The 19,755-nt window shown below is 38.0% G+C and overlaps 1 protein-coding gene and 1 long non-coding RNA gene across 2 annotated transcripts in view; one reads left to right on the top strand and one right to left on the bottom strand.

Annotated features, from left to right (window-relative positions):
* The window catches only part of CHST10 (carbohydrate sulfotransferase 10), a 27,701-nt gene extending 9,084 nt beyond the window's left edge, over positions 1-18,617 (bottom strand). The window contains exons 1-3 of the mRNA XM_075200243.1: positions 18,488-18,617; positions 12,726-12,861; positions 11,621-11,712 (exon numbers count right to left, since the gene is read on the bottom strand). Coding sequence (XP_075056344.1) covers positions 11,621-11,712; positions 12,726-12,825 — 192 coding nt within the window. The 5' untranslated portion in view covers positions 12,826-12,861; positions 18,488-18,617. The remainder of the gene's footprint in view (positions 1-11,620; positions 11,713-12,725; positions 12,862-18,487) is intronic.
* Positions 18,567-19,755, top strand: LOC142141603 (uncharacterized). Its single transcript, XR_012688691.1, has 3 exons — positions 18,567-18,768; positions 18,919-19,147; positions 19,478-19,755. It is a non-coding gene; the product is annotated as an uncharacterized LOC142141603 (long non-coding RNA).

Here is a 19,755-nt window from a genome sequence, read left to right as displayed (position 1 = left end):
CATTTTTGTAACTCGCATAGAAATATTTGCTAAGAGAGATTATTCATTTTTCTGCTGAAATGCAGTTTTGCAAGATGTAAGCCTTGATGTTAAGTTGACAAAGAACTCCTGAAGAATGTATCAAGATATGTGAACAATAGGTAGATTCATTTTCAGCTCGTAGCTTGGGAGCTGTGCCCATGACGTTGGATACGGCAAACAAGAGATAAACCTCCAGCCCCCCTTGAGATAAGAACAACTGACACATCTGTCCTGAGAAGGAGGAGAAAGTTAAACACCTCAAGAATACGTGAGATAGTTAATCAGCAGCGTATTCTATAGACTACTGGATATAAGAATCCTACGTCATAAGCATACAATAGAATATAAAAACTTGTATCTTGATATCAATAAACAGAGAATATTCTTTGTATACTGAACTTGGTCTGTGTCTATTCTCTCCAGCTGATTGAAGCGCTTCCAGATATACTTGACACCACAGGAAAACTTGGATCAGAATGTTAGATCTAACAGTTTCAATATTACTTTATTGTTTTTATGGAGAACTAGTATTAAGATAAGATTTTAATTTGTTAAATAGAATGATTGACTAAAACTATGGATTTTCTTGTAAGATAGTTATATTGAGGCAACAATCCCATATACATACTTTAAAGTTTATTAAAAATGACTAAAAACTAAAGTGTACTTAACACATTTTCGTATACTTTTATGCTTTTCAAGTGCTTGCCATGCAAAGTGCATACCTCCCAACTGTCTGTTCACCGCAGCTCTGCATAGCGTGCTGCTGTGTTTGGAGGGGAAGGGAGATTTGTAATGGGCAGCCTAGTATTTTACAGACCTAGGCAGCTCTCTGGGAATGTGGCCACCACCCCATTGTGGTGTGGCCATGCTCCCTGCCTGGAAGTATGCAGTGGAGGGTATTTAAACATTTTTTAAAAACTTTATTTATATTTAGTTATGTGTTACTTTAACACATAAAAAAGTGAGGAATAAGCATACAGTTACACGCTGTAAAATAGTGCTAAACAAAGAATGCTTAATAGGTCAGAGTTCTTTCAGTAAATTTTAAAAGCAGTGGAAAATAAGCTGTCAGGCTAAAATAAAATCCCCTCTCAACAATTTTATTTTTTATTATTAGTACTTAACTTTCAGTACATCCAAAATGAATCATTAAATGGGTTGCCCCATTAATATAAAATATCCCCCAAACATCTTTAATTTTTAGTTATATTTCACTTGAGCTTATCACCAAAACAAGTACTTAAATTTGCTGTATAAGTACTTACAATACAGCATTAATACTTTCTAGTATTATAGATACACTATATGGACAAAAGTATTTGGATGCTTGACGTTTCCGTCAACAGGGACTGTAATGACATTGTATTCAAATACATATATCTTAATATGGAGTTGGTCTCCCTTTTGCAAGCGATAACAGCTTCCACTCTTCTTGGAAGGCTTTCCAAAAGATATTTGAATGTTTCTGTGGGAATTTGTGCCCATTCATTCTGTAAAGCATTTATGAGGTCAGGCACTGATGTTGGACGAGAAGACCTGGCTCACAATCTCCATTCCAGTTCATCCCAAAGGTATTTGATGGGGTTGAAGTCGGGGCTCTGTGTGACCACATCCTATTTCAGTATGAACTGATCTGCCATTTCATATAGGAGAGAGAATTATCGTTTAGTTGGAAGAATATTGGTATCCAGACGGTGAGTCTTTGTTACATACAGGGGGGGTCGCCCAGATTAGTTGAATGAATATGAACATTCTTCACTTCTTATATCTATTTTTATGGTATTATTGATGCGTTTCTCATACGCATTTTTATACATATATTTTTAGATGGGTTTCTTATATTAAATAAGATTCTGTAGAATCTATATGTTTTAAATAGACTGTGTATATGGATTGTTTTTTTGAAGGGAAAGTTTCAAGAGCGCTACATTTGTGTTGGTTTTGTCTTTTCTGTGCGGGCCAGTCAACTTTTTACCACACCAAACTCATCAACCTTCATGTTGAAAGAGAAAAAGATCCTCCCAAAACTGTTGCCACAATGTTGGAAGCATAGCATTGTCCAAAATGATTTGGTATGCTGAAGCATTAAGATTGCCCTTCACTGGAGATAACGGGCCTAGGCCAAATCCTGAAAAACAGCCCCATACCATTATCCTTCCTCCACCAAACTTCACAGTTGGCATAATGCAGTCATGCAAACCCAGACTCGCCCATCTGACTGCCAGAGAAGCGCAATTCATCACTCTACAGAATAGGTTTCCACTGCTCCACAGTCCAGTGTTGGTGTGCGCTTTACACCACTCCATCCGACTCTTGGCATTGGTTTTGGTGATGTGAGGCTAGCATGCATCTGTCAGCATCTTGACCACATGTCAAAGCTGATGAGGCTAGCTACTCTAGCCTCCACCTCCTCCATTGCCCGGCACAACTTGGATCAATTATTTTTTCCTACTCTCTCATTACCCTAGGTAAACCTCATTCACTCACATCACTCCACCAGGCACCTACTCAATTTACAGTCTCTCCTACTCACTTTCGCCACACTTCTCTCCAAACTCCCTTTCTCTCACCAGAATTTTGTTTCTCCCTCCCTTATTATCATATTCCCTTCACCAGTCCTCGCTAATCTGTACTCATGAACAGCTTGCTTTCTGCACCCACTACGCTCACCATCCTACATAAACAGAAATAAACATTACACCCACCAATCATCCTCATTATGTTCTCTTTTTCACCCTGAAACTTTTCATGGCTGCTAGCGACAACTCGCCCATCTCTGGGCAATCTTTTAAATCTGCTCATACCCCTGTTTTCACCCTGAAACTTTCCATAACCTCCTCCTCACTGGCCTTCCCCGTCTCTCCCCCCCCTCCACTCTATACTCAATGCGGCCGCAAGACTCATCTTCCTCTCACGCCGCTCCTCCTCTGCCTCCCCTCTCTGCCTTGCCTTACACTGGCTCCCCTTCCCCTAAAGAATCCTTTTCAAACTCCTCACCACCACTTACATAGCTCTCTCCAACTCTACTGCCCCTTATATCTCTAACCTCCTCTCCATTCACACTCCTGCCCGCTTCCTGCGCTCGGCCAACGACCGCCGCCTCTCCTCCACCCTTATCACCTCTTCCCACTCCAGAATCCAATTTTTTTCCCGTGCAGCCCCCCTTCTCTGGAACGACCTCCCTCGTTCCATCCGTCTCTCTCCTACTCTGTGCTCCTTCAAACGTGCACTCAAAACTCACCTCTTCCTCAAAGCCTACCAACCATCTACTTAACCCCCATCTCCTCCCTTTAGCTCGTCCTCCCTTCTCTCCTCTTGCCTCAACTGGCTCCTCTTGTGCCTGGTCTGTTTACCCTCCCTTAGGATGTAAGCTCGTATGAGCAGGGCCCCCTCCCCTCCTGTCTCCATACCTGTTCTTCCGCTCCGTCTTTACTGCATATGACTAGCCGGAGTTTCTGAAGTATTGGTACTTTTTGTTCATTGTTCTGTATGGTTTCACCCTGTATAGTCTACTGTTAGCATGTGTGCGGCGCTGCGGATACCTTGTGGCGCCTAACAAATAAATGATATTATTATTATTATTAATAATACTTCCAGTCATTTTCACCTTAACTATATATCTCCACTGCCTTCCCTCCCCTTTTCCTGTGCACTTTGGAACACAAGATCTGTTTGTACCACTCGCATCTATCCATGACCTATTCATTTCATTATCCCTGAACCTCACTGCCATTACAGAAACCTGGCTTATCTCCCCTGAGACTACACCCTTGCAGCTCTCTCCTACAGGTGGTGGAGTAGGCATTGCACCTTCCAAGTCATACATCCCTCTTTTTCACTCCTTTGAAATCCACACTGTCTATTATCTCCTCTCCACCTTTGTGTTGCTGCCATTAATCAACAACCCCCCCCTTCAAATTACTTTGGTCCAGTTTTACAATTCCTTGATAACTTCACTGCTAATTTATTTCCTATTCTTTCACCTGCCTACTCTCATACTAGGCGATTTCAACATTCCATTGACAACCCCACTGTCTCTGCTGTCACAAAGCTTCTTTCACTTACTTCCTCCTTTGGGTAGGAGATGAACTCCACCAGGGAAGACCACAGTGATAGCCACTCCCATGACTATGTCTTCTCCTGTTCTGCACCATTTCTAGTTTCTACAACTTTGCATTTCTGCTGTCCAACCACAACCTCCTTTCCTTCAGCCTCACCTTACTCCCCTGCACCGAAAACCATACATACACAGTGACACCTAAATACTCTCGACCCCCTCCACTTTCCATATTTACTAAAACAACTACTCTCCTATTATTACCTTGTCCTCTGATGATCCAAACATTAACTATGGCACACCAGAATGACCCACTACCTGCAAAAGTGCACTAGGCATAGCTGAGCACTGATGGAGGAGGTATTTTTCCAATGTCGACTTCCCTGAATAAAAATCCTTGAATTGAAATTCACTCTCAACAAGACAATTCACCCTTCTAACAAGACAAAGTCTCTGCAGTCATCTCCCACACTGTGAGACCACTTCAGCACAACTCTTCAACCTGTCTCCCTCCACTGGCACATTTCCATCCTCCTTTAAACATGTGCACATCTCTCCAATCCTAACAAAAAATCTCTAGACCTACCACCCTCTCTAACTCTGGATTTCTCATCTCCTCTTTGGCTCACACTACTTAAGGGGCATGTGTAAAACTGCCTATGTCACATTCACTCCTCTCTGGAATCTGCCTTCTATCCCAAATATTCAACTGAGACAGAAGTCACAAAAGTGATCAATAATGTACTTGATTTCCTCAGTCTCCCAAGCCTGCTTTGATGTCACACTTTACTTCTCACATTCAGTCTCTCTTTCACTCCTGTAACCTCTACCTTACACACATCACCATAACACACCCTTTTCTTACCCAAGATGCTAAATAAAAACTGTTATCCGTCCTCTCATCACCTCTCTCCTTGACTACTGCAACCTACCCCTATCTGGCATACCTCTTACACATCTATCACCACTTCAATCCTTGAATGCTTTAGTAAGACTTATCTTCCTCTTTTGCCTGCTTCTTTCTTTTAAAACCACTGCCCTACTTTGAAAATTCCTCCAATGGCTTCCCATAACCTCCAGAATCCAATTCAAAATTATTTACCCTTATCAAAGCCCTCAACAACTCCACCCTTTCATATATCTCAAAATACTCTCCCTCTGGCCCCCTCAGATCCACCTCTGAGCTACACTTAGTCTTGTCTCTCTCACTTCTCACTCCCACACACAAGACTCACGTGCAGTTATCCACGTATGGAATTCCCTACTGCGCTTGATCAGACTCTCCCACAGCTATGACATCTTTACAACCCATGTCTTTATTACAGCCTACCCCACTCCCACCCACACTATTTACACTGAAGTTTCATTCTTTTGAACCTTTACATTCCGTAGAATTTAAACACAATGAAACCACCTTTTCTAACAATCTAATGCACAGGAGAACAGATGGCTTCTTGTGACTCAGGACCAATATTACCTGCCTCTGGATAGATAACATCTTGTCTTGAGGAAGAGACACTCTCTCAAGCTGGGTGCCGAAAAAGAAGACCCAGGAATACCATCCACTGGGAAGGGATCAAACTGGGTTTCTTGTAATTTATGATCCATCCATTAGCCTCTAACAACTCCGCTGTTATATGTAGATGGTTTTTGAGAAGAAAAGATTTGGCTTTTATAAATAAATCATCAAGGAATCACTGTAATCCCCTTTAATCTCAGAAAGGCTGCCATGACCACAATAATCTTTGTGAATGTCCTGTAAACCGTGGCAAGCCCGAAGGTCAAGCACTGAAATGAAAATGGAGATGCCCTATAGCAAATCTTTAAAGACTTCGATGACCTTCCAAAACTGGGATATGGAGGTATGAATCCTTTACATCCAACAAAGCTAGAAATTCCCTCTGCTCAAAAGAATTGACCACCACCCTGAAGAAATCCATTTTGAATTTGTCTATTCCAAAGCCTGGGATTTAAAGACTTTAGATTTAAAAGATTTAGATTTTCATTACCCACGAATCTGTGGAGGGATGCTTCTACATGTCCCGAAACCACTGAAGACAAGCTCCCACCACAGGTAAACCTGGGTGGAAAGAGGCTTACTCTTACTGTCGGACATAGACGCCTGGATGCCCATGTCTCCCCTTCTGTGAACCCCTTCGTAGGGTACCAGACTGATCCCTTGAGATGTAAGATTGCTTTGAAAGTCATTTCTGTGAAAACGAAAGCACCAAATCCCTGCAGAGTACACTTCTGGTGGCCACAGCAGAAATTTTAAATAAATCCACTAGCTGTTTCATCTAGGTTTCAGATGTGTTTTAAAATGGTCCATCATTGTTAGAGTATCAGAAATCAGGGTGACTGATTGAAGAACCTCAATGACCTGTTCTGACCATTTCTCTTGGTCTTAATAACCCAAGCAGAGGCTAAAGGTCTGAGACCTGCCCCCACCGCCACATAGATTTTAAAATGCCTTCACCATTACGGTATGTACTATCCTTAAGAGAGGCAGACTCTTTAACCGGAATAGTGGCATGTCTAGATAACTGGTCAACCTTATTAGGTGGACCATTCCTCCTTACCATGTCCCCTATTGGAGAAGGCTAGTTTAATGCAAACCTCCCTGGAACCTGCAATTTTTTGTCTTGTTTAACCCAAGGTTCCTCAAACTTCTCAGATAAATGAGAAGAGGAAGGAAAACAGTGAATGCTTCTTCTTTCTTTTAAAACATGAAAAGTACAAAAGTAAATGATCCTCTGCATCCTTGATATTCAGAGTCTGGCAAACAGCCATAACTAAATCTTCCACTCCCTGTCTAATAATCGGTTCTTCATCGAAACTAAAAAGGTCCTCCCAATTTGAATCCCTCAGCAATTCGCCTTCCTCTTGCGAAAATAATTCAGAATCTCAATCCCCTCTAAGAACCTAAGAATGGAAGTGTCTATTACGAGGTCTCTGAAAAGAAGCATCCACCACTTTCCCTTTCACCACTGACCTTTCACGGTCGGGCATGAGATTCACAAGCTGTACATGCTTCCTGAAGTCCACAAGACAATTTTGTCTGATAGGTAAAATAAATAACAGACTTAGGAGCCTTAGCTGTGGAACAAGTCCCTTTTCAGGCATATTAACTATGTAGGGAGGAACCAGAATACAAGCAACACAAAATACACACAAAATAAATAGATATAAACAAAGCTGAAATATACAATGTTGTAGGCGCAAACAAAATATCAAATAAATTCTCAGAAAAACTCAGCCCCTTATTTCAATCCACAAACACAGGGGGAAATAAGGAGAGGAGCCCTTCAGTCATTAAGTATGAAAGGCAAAATGTCATGTTGTGGCGGGCTTTTCATACTCAGACAAAAAATATTACCTCAGCACCTGAAGGTTATGCTCAACTCCAAGTACTTAGAAAAACAACAATTGGAAACTGCATGTAGTGGGGGGGGGGGGGGGGGATGTATATAGAGGGGAGGATACCTTCTTTATTTTTTAATTAACTCCTAAGTGCCCAGCTCGAGTTACCTCTAGATACCCATGGTGAAGCAGGGTCTCCCAGATGAAATGATAGAGAAATTAGTGGAGCTGAAAAACAGATTGCAAAGGAGTCTAATTGCAAGGTTCATAAAGAGCAGAAAAAAAATAAAAAAGATTTTATGATATTGCGTCATTAAATGATAAAATAGAAACATTGTAGAAGAAAGAGGAGAGTTGAGCTTTTATATATGCCCCTTTCCCCACCGGTTTCACACAAGACGAAAGAATATTAGGAAATTGTGCGTGTGTGGAAATAACCTAAGCACACCACTAAATGTTACTTGACTAGTGCTGGTAGAGGTGCACTTACTGCCATGAATATCATGATGGCATTCTCCTGTGTGTGCAAACAAAACCAGATCAGTAATAAAGGGACCCCTATTTCTTATATTTATGGACTCAACTGTAACCGGGTCACAATATTGGTGGTAAGCAGTGGTACCAATAATCAAAAAGGGGGGAGAAAAAAAAAACAAGATATTTTAGACTTGCCAACCTGACTTCTCTTGTGGATAAGTTATTACCTAAGCAATGTATTCTGGAATATAATGTAGAAAACAAAAATTTGATAAAAGTGTCAGCATGGTTTGAGGAAGGACTGATCATATAGAATTACTCTTTATCAGGAGGTACATTTGAAGTTGGATCTTGGTAGTTCAATTGATGTGATACATAATACTATAGTTCAAGGTCTATGAGAAAAAAGGAATGTGGAATGGAATATATTCAAAATAGGCTAAGCCAATCAGGTGTGTATTTGTCTATTTTTGTAATGACCCTGTAGGTGACCTTGAAAGTATGGTGTCAATATCTGCTGATAACACTATGTCATGTATGACAGAACAGGATAGTATATTGTTAAAGAATGATTTAGACAAAATAGCAAACTGGACCACGAAATGGCAATTTAAATTTAATGTAAATAGTTTTAAGGTTATGCACCTAGCCCATGGTAATAGCTGTGCTACACACATGAAATCAAATAAAGCTGGAGAAATCAAAAGTGACTTAGGAATACTAGATAACAAAAAGCAACGTTAAAAAAGTGTGCCCGGCAACAGCTACAAATATTAAATCATTGGATGCATAAAATGTGAAATAACATGATGGAAACATAATATTACCATTATGAGGGTGACTAATCCAGCCAACATAGCAATCCCCGCAACATGTGAAATGAGAAATGAGAAGGAAACTCAGTGCCACTGGGGCAGATGTTTTTTTTGGGTCACAATCACCCAACCCCTTCATAGACTAAGCTCATTTGGGCATAGTCATCTTTAACTTATGTTACAAATCATTGTTTGTAATTTGATTGTGTAATGATCCCATCTCAACCTAAATAAAAGGATAATAAAAATACAGTAAAGTCCCATTTTCACTCCCAAGATTCCTAATAATCTTTTTTTCTTTTTTTTTTTTAAATGTAATGTGTGACCCTTTGGAGGAGCAAGTGGCCTCATAGCAATGGTGAGGTCAAACTTGCATGGTAGGTTGATGGACCCTCTCTCTTTCCTCTAGTTTGCTTCTAAACTACTTGAGTACAAGCACCTAGAGTCCACTTTCTCTTCTCTCAATCCCTCCACGACCCTCTATAATCGGGATTTCACCCTCTGCATTCCACCAAGACAGCCCTCACTAAAATTACCAATGATGTGCTCACAGTTAAATTGAAGGATCACTTCTCCATACTCATCCTCCTTGACCTCTCTGCTGCTTTTTATACAGTCAATCACCCTCTTCATTTCCTTTGCCTTCACAGTCCTGTGCTCTTCTATTCACCTCCTGCATTTCTGAATGCTCCTTCACTGGCAGTTTAGAATGGCAGGCATAAAATAAAGCAAGTGCTCTTCTGAGTGCCGACTCCAATACACCCAGCTGTCATTGACAGCCAGGGTATCCAGAAAAGTCAAAGGAATCATTTCATTCAGTTCCTGCCCCCCTAATCAAACCAATGAGCAATCAAAGTGAACACTATATATAGTTTGCTGTTCTCTAAGGAAGTAATCCTTTGACTTCCTATGTGAACTCTGATGTAAGCACAGATGTAAAATAGGCTGTTTTTCAGAGTAACAACAATACAAATTCATTAACACTACAGTCCATTAACATTAATAACTTCCCCTGCATCACCATCTATAGGCATTCTTAACGCAGTATCCTTAATTGTGTAGTACAAGGGAAAGCATATGAAGGACATCACTTTACACTATTGTTCTGCATAAGGTATTCAAAAACCTTAAAGAATTAGGTCCATAACCTCTTTGCTTACTCAGTCACATTTATGGACTTTTGGTCTATGACAACTCCCCACATTGATATTTCAAGCACCCGATAAGGTCATACCCATAGGTAGGGACTTTAGACTTAGAGATTTCAGAAGTGCATTATACTTGCCAATCAGTTGCACAGATAAACATAAAAGTAATTAACAGCACTTTTTGTAGAAGTGGGGCTTGTCACAGTTATTGATTAACTCAATGCCTGTCATGACAAGCCCTGTCCCTACATCTAGTGCAGATTCTTGCATTCATTTGTCAAGTGTAATAAACAGCCAAATAAAATAGAAGGCAAATATCTCCTTTTAAATATGTGCTGGAAGAAAGGTTATGTTTATGTGTAACGCTTGTTACCTTGAGAGCTGTGGAAGATATTTGCCAACAAACAAACTATAAGATATAATTATATATATATATATATATATATATATATATATATATATATATATATATATATATATATATATATATATATATATATGTCCTTCAAGAAAACATGACAGATTTGAGTAGTTTTTTTTTATACTTAGTAAGTGTTTACAATCTTGTTAAATCGTCTGCAGAGGCATCCATCTGCCAGACAAAATGACCAGATTAAGGCTGATCTTATTTGAAGGAAGATAAAAGAGCCAAATACATCTATGAAAGCTGAACATATTGACAAGCTTCTAAAGATTTGCAGCAGTTGGTAACCCATTATTGCTTCCACATGTTCTTAACCACTGCAATAGCTATTCAACTACTAACCAAAGCCTACTAACTGAATTTCACTGTTAGATTGTAAGCCTGTGTGAGCAGGGCTCTCACTAACTACCATATCTGAATTATTATGTAATGGTCTTATCCAATGAAATGTATTATTTCCTGTACTATGCCATGGAATATGTTGAGTTTAATGGGGAAGTTTAAGTATAATGATAGCATATTACCATACCTCCTAACAGTCACTTTTCATATTAAGTGAAGTGTGAGCGTGCCATCAGGGCATTGGCCTATTTTTTTTTTTTAAAGAAACGCGAGGTCAAATTGAAGGTCTTGTCTATCGTGTTTAACAAGCATTTTATTTTTAAATGCCTGTGTAAACAAAACTATGTATGTGCATATGTACTGGCTGACCTTTGTCTTCAATTGTATGTGATCTGCAATGCTACTGTAATTATAACAGAATAAATAAAAATGTTTACAGAGCAAAATAGGTAGGTAGACAAAGGAATAAGATGAATTCCAGAGCACACTGTAAATGGAAAAAAAGGGTTCAAATGTAACTTTTTTTTGCGTAATTAAAGCTTACAGTTAATCATTTTACCTGAAGGCTGGACATGGCATCTAACTTTGCGTATCACACAAAGACTGCTTAATATATTTTTTTCAGTTTCTGATATATTAATTACAATTACATTGATTTTAAATTATATTTCAATATTAAGGGTGCATCAAAAGTCTTGCAGGGTTATATGGCAGACGTTCCTTTAGTACCAGGCTAACATTTTTAAAATAATTATTATGTAGTGTATTTCAAAGTCACTAAGTGGGAAGAATCGAAAGGTGAGTTGCTAGTATTAAGCAATAACTTTGGAAAAATGCATCACTATTGGTAAATTTCTAGTATTGTAAAGGTTTAGAGGTACTATGGTATACTGAGGATCTACATTCGAAGCAACAAACACAACAAACAGTGAAACCTATTATATTTTTATACTGTTAATCCATACATACATACCTGGCTATCAACCTGCAACTCCTTTGCCTCAGTCATTGTCATTTTCTCGAGTTCAGGCAAAATGGTCAACGATCCTGGCCTCATTCCATAACCTTAGCAATCACAGCAAGAGAAGCCAAATAAATGACATAATTAAAGATAAAACAATACATACCCAAATGCTTTGTAGGCATAAAAAGGAAGTTTTAATAAACTGTATAACTGAATTGCACCAAATTGCTGTGTAATAGTTGCAGATTGTGGCACAGCTCACAAGTCAAGAGGAACAGCTGGATGTAGTGACAAAAATAATAACACATTTATCTTAAAGTAGCAGCCTTTAAAAATGACCAAAATCATATTGGCAAGATTTCAAAAATTAAACAACAACGCAAACCTGACAACCCCTAGTATAAAGCAGATTACAGAAGTCATGTTTTTCACCCGATTAACGTGCCAATTACACGGCAAACTACTGTTAGGTCTGATATTGCATTAGCGTGTACGCCCCCACAATCATGTTTTATTGTACCAAAGCACATCGTATCGTTTCATTTGATTTTTATAACCGGACTAAAAATCACTATAAACGAAGTTGGGCAAATTCTGCAGTGTGTATGCGCTCACAAACAGGAGTATCCATAGATCTCCATAGAGTTTACAAAGTCACAAACTTTTAGGCCGATGGTTACAACAGATGAAGAGCACAGATCTGAAGGTAAATCATGTAAAATCTTGTAAGTGTGTCGGGACATTCAGTCATCGGTAAAATCATTAAAGATATCGCATTGGGAGAAACTTTCTATAGTGTATACCCAGCTTAAGTTCTAAGACAAGGATACTAGACCCAATGCCATGAATGGGACCCAAAATGTGCAACTGCATTCAGATAACCGATAAAAATAGTAAAATGACAGAAATATATTTATATGTATTATATTATGTATAATATTTTATCATAAAGATTTGATTTGCTGATTAAACATGGCTCAAATTTCAGTTAGTAAGTTTGAAAGATAAACAAAAAGCAAACGCATCAAATTTAACCATTCATAAATTATAATTGCGTTGAGCAATAAGCAAAGGTAAAAGCTAAAAGAATGTAAATAGATGAGGCTGTACCTACCCTCAGGGTCCTTTCTGGTTTGCGTGATGAATTTGCTTGCAACCATTAACATGAACAGGACCCAGAAGCATGCAAGAAGTAGCAGCCAACGATGGTGCATGATGTCAAGCGCCAGGCATAAATCCTCTACAGGGCCCTGCAAAATATTGGTATGTCAATTTTACGAACATTTCCATCTTGATAAAAACTCCCAATTGTTTGTTTTACGTAGATTAGTGAAAACCCCTGTTTAATGAGAAGGGTGTATCTGTCCACAAAAGGTAAACCTATTTCTTTTCATAGATGGTGGTTATAGACAGGGGCAGAACCACCATGGTCATAAAAGTCTGTGATAAAAGGCACCGGTTCCTATGTCACACAACCATGTTTTACAGAGTAGTCAGGAATCGTGGCGTTTGTCTCCAGAGTCAGGACTAAAATATAAACAATCTTTACCCACAATCTATTAGTACTTGCAATATCAGTCTCCTGTAAGTATTCAATCATGTCTTTTCTGGTTTTGTCCTAAAATACAACTAAGTTTGGCCTAATTGATGTATTTAATAGAATATGTTTTTTAATTCATACATCCACCTATTTCACCCACATTATGCTGCATCGTCTGCCATCTACATTTTTTTCTCCCAGTTGGTCCTACTGTCTCTCACCACCCCTCCCTTTGGAATGTAAGCCTTCACGGGCAGAGTCCTCTCTACCTATTGTCCCACGTCTGTCTCCTGTCCCTCGTATGTCCTGTCACGTCTTTTTCTGCACTCTGTGCGAGTCCCCATAGCATTACTCACACTCAACTCTGCTACTGACATGTATTACCTCATCTATTTGTTACTTGCATCTGTATCCTGCACTATGAAATCTGTGGCACCTTATAAATAAATAAAATTAGTGAACACTACATTTGGTGAGCATGAGACACCTTGCAGCCATCTCTGTGTGTCAAAAGGATAGAGCTGGACCAAGATCCTGATCCCGAGAAACAATGAAGAAAAATAGATCTCACCAACAAGATCTGCAGCTAGAGACTACTGATAAAGCAAAAAGTATTTTCAAAGTCTCCTGAAGTATGAAGTCTTTATCGTATTCACATCAGATGAGGAAACCTCTCAAGCAGAGAGAAGTGTGTAATTGTTCAGACAAGTACAAGTTTTTATACATTTTAACAGCATCTGTTAGACAATGTGAAGATCTGTACTCTTATTTACAGTATGCTAATATGGTAAAGAAGCTTCTATTAAACATTGTCTACCTTGAGATAAAGAAACCACATAAACCAACATTGTTATAACTGTTGGGATGGTAAATCTTACTTCACTTTATTTAGCTTAACCTCATTGTTCTTTAAACCTATAGGTAAATAAGATTGTCCTTCTGCACTAAGAATACATCTGTTCAGACCATGTCAATCTTTGACCCCTTCCAGCTGAATTCTGAAGAGAACAGAATTGGACACATAAAACATAAGAATATTGTATTGCTTAATTGAAACAATATTAACCATAAACAGTCAATATTGTGTCAATCAGGTTGGCTTCCACATCACTAGAGAGGGATGGGAATATTTAGAAGGATCCAAGGGTCTGTACAAGAATGTGATAACGGAAATCATCTCACATAACCAAAATACTCTGTGTATATATCCTTGCTGAAAGTGCTCAAGACTGATCCATTTGGTGGTATATTCAATCACTGTTTCTAATAAGTAAATATTTTACTGCAGTATGCAATTTCCTACTCCACTATAGATAGTATAATCATTACACTAAGGGGGGAATTCAATTGGCCAAGTTACAGTAAAAAGTAACGTGGCCTGCGCACTATTACCGATATTACGGTAATAGTGCACGTAATTAGCGTTAATACGGTAACATCAACGCCAACTTTTTGGAGCCACGAGCAGAAAGCCGGATTAAATTTACCGTATTAACAGTAATACACTTACAGCACCGGTATTCTGGGGGGAACTGAATTCCCCCTTAATAGTGCACTTTTTTGTTTCTAAACATTAAAATATGTTCTTGTTTATAAGCGCAGTTTGTCTTAATTTATCAACCCCAATTTTTCATATCCCAGCACTTTAATGATTTGCTGAATGATTTTTACATTTGCTTTTGATGAATGTCACCTTTACAACATAATTAACATAAGTAATTATATACAGTATATATTCAGCAACAATAGAATCCAACAGTTTATATTTTCACTAGAGCCCAATTTAGTTTCTGAAACCAAATCTGTTGATTGCAGGTATTTTATATTGATACAAGCAACGTAACCCAGCGTTATGCGGGTCCGATTTGTAATGTGTAGCAGTTTTTATATATTTGCAAATTATTTAGTAAATTGGACAAAAATGCCATTTAGAAAATGTTGGGTTGTAGTTATGTTGTGTTGTCACAAAGTTTCCTTATAGCAGTCAAACAATTGTTAACAACCCAAAAATGATGTTTTCAATATTTGTCGCTCTTTGGCATTGTTGCTATGTGGTCTTAGTTATTTAGTATCAAAAATGTAAACTATGTAAAATTTGGCAGTTTTACCTTGAAAGCTGTGGAAGAGATAGAGAATCTTTTAATTAACTTTCATTGTGTCTATTATTTCTGATACAATGCGGATAGATGTTTTTTTTTTTGTGGGTTTTTTTCCATTTATATTTCACAACTGTCAAACAAGAATAACCTAATTTAATGAAACAATTTAGTTCCAACACATAAATATTTACAAGATTGTATTTTCTCCTTTCAATCTCTTCTGTAGTTAGGACTATAGACAGTTTAATAAAGACCTGGACAAATTGCTCTAAAACTTAGAGGCCAAGGTGAAATGTTAGAAGCCAACAGAAAAGGTTTGGTCTACATACAAATAGTATTTAGTTGTGGGACTACGCACAATACATCACCTACACAGTATTGTAACAAAGCAGAACCTGTAAACCATGTAGACCATTCAGATATTAACTTCCATTAGTTTTGAAAGGATTAGAATGCTAATCTCTGAATTATTATATATGCAATCTCACCACTCTATATATAAAGTTGAAAACATCCAAAGCATAACTTACCTCATAAAACCTGCCTATCCAGTTCATAACTTGTTTAAATATTATTATCGTTTATTTGTAGGGCGCCACAAGGTTTCCGCAGCGCCGTACATGGTACAAACAGTAGACTATACAGGGTAAAACAGTACAGAACAATAAACACAAAGTACCAGTACAATAATATAATAGCCAAATAATAGCCAAATTGCTGAAACTACTGGATGTGCCTGTGAATTTATCTTGATCACTACTGTAACCAATTACAATAAATGCTCACTTCGTTTTATTAAATCAGTCTTAAAGTTAGAGCAGAGAAAAAAAGCTATTCAATAGCTCACACTGTTGAGCATGTAGGTATATGTAAATGTATGGTCAAAACTGACAGAGATCTGCTTTCTCCATGTTTTGGGAAAGTAAACAGACTGCCCAGTATGCACTTGTGTTTACTTTAAAATCGTTTTACCAGCCTTGATGCAAGACTGTGAAAAAGATGTTGTTTTGTTGTTGTGCTTTTGAATTCTACAACAATAAAAAAAAAAGTTATATTTGTTTCAAAAGAAAACCACATGCAAGAATGTAGACTAATTTTCATTTAAACTCCTATAGAAGACTATTGGGTAGTATTTTAGATGCTGGTGAACAGTGCTTCCTAGCAGTCACCAGCTTTTATCTAGAAACAAATGCATGAAATTCACATTGAAAACTAATCCAACTATTCGTTTCAGGATATTTTCACAGTTGACAGCAGAAGAAAACAGCAATATCTACGGTAGGCTGACTTTCCAGTTAAAATGATGTACTTACTGCTAAATTGTAGCCCGTTCTCATGTAAAGAGCTCACATAACCATACAAATTGTGTTTGTTTTTCTCTCCACAACCCAATCCATTTCTCACCTGCACAATGATTTTCACTCCTCACATCTCATTCGCAACTGCACACTTTGCCACAATTCTATTTCTTTGAAAAAAATATTTGCATACGCATTGCAATATGCAATTTAAAGTAACATAAGCAAACAAGTATGAATAGATTTTATGTGCTGTTTTATGTGGTTATGTGTATACTTAAGAGCGCTTATCTCAGTCATAAAATGCATGACTATGCTTATAACAGATAAAATTGCATGTTTCAGTGTAGTCTCTATAGGTATCTTCCACAAACTTGAAACGGACAGTTACATCGAAATTAAGTGTGAACACACATACACGATATATATATATATATATCTTTTGTACTGGGCCCTTGGAATAAACAAGACCCAAAGACCCTGCATACATAGAGGGGACATTTACTTTGATTTTTAAAAAAAAAAAACAACTTTGTAAAAACTGTGCAGCAGTAAATTAACGCTTTATATTTACAAAATGCACTCACTTTTATTACAAAAAGCTCCCAGAAATGCACAGAAGAAAATGTCCGAGACTGGTTTTGTCAGTTTTCTTGTTGCACTACTAATCTTTATTGACTAGTGCTTGCAACACCAAAAAAAGTCCCCTGAAAAGTCAGATCACTGTCCCAACAATAAGCCCCATCCTTAAATCAAAGCCACGCACTTGGCTTTAACAATATGGCACTGTTTTAAACACAGACATGTATATTTTATTTCGAATATATTTGTAAACATCCTCTCCAGTGACTCCAAAGCATTAAAACAGAAACAGACCTACCTGACACTTTATTTTTGTAACATTGATTACGACATACTATCCTACCAAAATAACACAACCTAGTTTATTTTATATGGTATTTCTCTAAGCAATACAACATTCAAATATGTTTAAAGAATATTTTTAGCTTTCACCATTCTTTTTTAGGAGTTAATATTAGACTTAATAATTCTTAGCAAAATCAAGACCTTTAAGTGTAAAAATGTAATTTGCAATGACTCCCTTTCCCATCTATATTTCTCCAGTTCATGATAAGGGTTGAAAGTATATTGCAGCAATATAAATGTATGGATACATTGCTGACGATAGCTCTCCACAAAACAACATGGCACAAGAGTATATGGAGGTCATCAGTCCCCTGTGTTAATGCCCATTCCTACATGTGTATTAAAGTGTATTAAAGTGCAATACAGAATAGATTATAAACTAACCTTCCCATCTTCCCTCCTTTCTCCATACCTGTTCTTCCACTCCGTCTCTACTGTATCTGCCTGCCTGGAGTTTCTGAAGTACTGGTACTTTGTGTTTATTGTTCTGTCTTACCCTGTATAGTCTACTGTTTGTACCATGTACGGCGCTGCGGAAACCTTGTGGCGCCTTACAAATAAACGATAATAATAATAATAATAATAATAACCTTACAACAAAGCTCAATCACAACCTTATAACGACTAGCGACTATTTTACTAAACCACATTATGCTTAAAGACAAAAAAAACTTTATAAAATGTATCAAGTGTAGTTTAAAAGCCTAATTAACAGGCTTTTAAAGGGACTCAATTCATGCAAACAAATAAGGAAAAAAGATCCCAAAACCATTTCCAGAGACAATTTTATTAGACAGTGAATGGGTTGCATCAACATTAATATTTTTAACTAAAATGTCGGAAACAGGAATTTGGTCATAATCAGGATGCATGTATACTTATTATGGTGCCTGTCAAGCTGGAAATGGAATAAACAAGTGATACATGGAATGTGGCACTTTCTTATGTGAGGACCACATCCATCAGGCGAATAGAGTGTCATCTTCCCTACTGATCCTGCCCTCTCGCCTACCTTGTAGCTGGGCCCAGATGTGACATGCTGAGCCGGCCAGGCAGCAGGCAGCAGCCCCTCAGAGCTGGAGCATGAAGTACGGTAGATGCTACAGTGTTACAGGACGTGGGCTGACCTCACGCTCAGTCGTATCACGTGTGCCTGCATCAATGGGTCATGTGACCGTGCCGTGTACCCGAGGGAGAGGAGGAGGCGGCAGGATTGAATTATCTCTGGTGTCTGGGTTTTTGGAGAAGCTGTGTAATGTGCTGGCAGAGGGGCTGCTGCTCAGGCAAGCAGGAGTAAGTATCAGGGTTTCCTGGAAGAATTCCCTCAAGGCTCACTAGCTGCCCATCATTTCTGGGGACAGTCTCTCAAGATTTTAATGTCGCTATATTTTTGTATTGATCAATTGCATGATAAAAGTCACATTTTTTTTCTGCGTCTTACAGGTAGTTCTTCCCATCGAATATCCTCTATGCTTTAGAAGTGAGCATGTATTGAAGATATGAAATGTAAAGTGCAAAAAGTACACGTTATTTAGTATACAGGACATGATAGTGTGCCAGACAGCATTGCAGGTAACCTGTGTAGATCATTGCATTGATGTACCTGGCGGCTAAGAGACAAAGGATCATGCCTGGCCGCTTTGAATGTGGAAACATACTACCAGGAAAAATGGTGCGTGTGTGTATGTATATATGTGTGTGTATATATTATACAAAAATAGGAAACAATATGCACTCATCCTACACATTGGAATATCTGGTGCCTAAGTCAAAACATAATTAAAGTAAACAAATTGCACTAAGTGAATGCAAAAAGTAAACATAATTGATTTCAAAAGGAACGTTGCATTCCCTGAGTGCCATTTGTTTAGTGTGTGTGTGTGTGTGTGTGTGTATAAGTATGTATATGTGATATATATATATATATATATATATATATATATATATATATATATATATATATATAACACACACATTTTCTTTAAATATTTTGATTATTTAGCCCTGCCCTTTGCTGGTCATGGATTGTTTTCTCTGGATAGTATTCCTACTATGTTCCTACCTCTACCGTGGATATCCTACTAACCAGTGTTCTGTTGCCAATATGTCCTTGTCTTGACTGATTACCTTAATAACCAGCTCAGTTTGTTTGTATTTCCTAGAGTTAAGTTTACTTGTGTCTACATTTTTACTGCTTTGCCTGGGACAGTCTGCTTTTCAGTATTTTGGTTTACTCAGTTTACCTACTATCCAGCCTCACCCAGATTTTTATTTGTTTAT

Source organism: Mixophyes fleayi, chromosome 2 (assembly GCF_038048845.1).
Source record: "Mixophyes fleayi isolate aMixFle1 chromosome 2, aMixFle1.hap1, whole genome shotgun sequence".
Taxonomy (NCBI): domain Eukaryota; kingdom Metazoa; phylum Chordata; class Amphibia; order Anura; family Limnodynastidae; genus Mixophyes; species Mixophyes fleayi.
The sequence above is the reverse complement of the archived record's forward strand: the minus strand, read 5'-3'. Positions and strand labels throughout refer to the sequence as shown.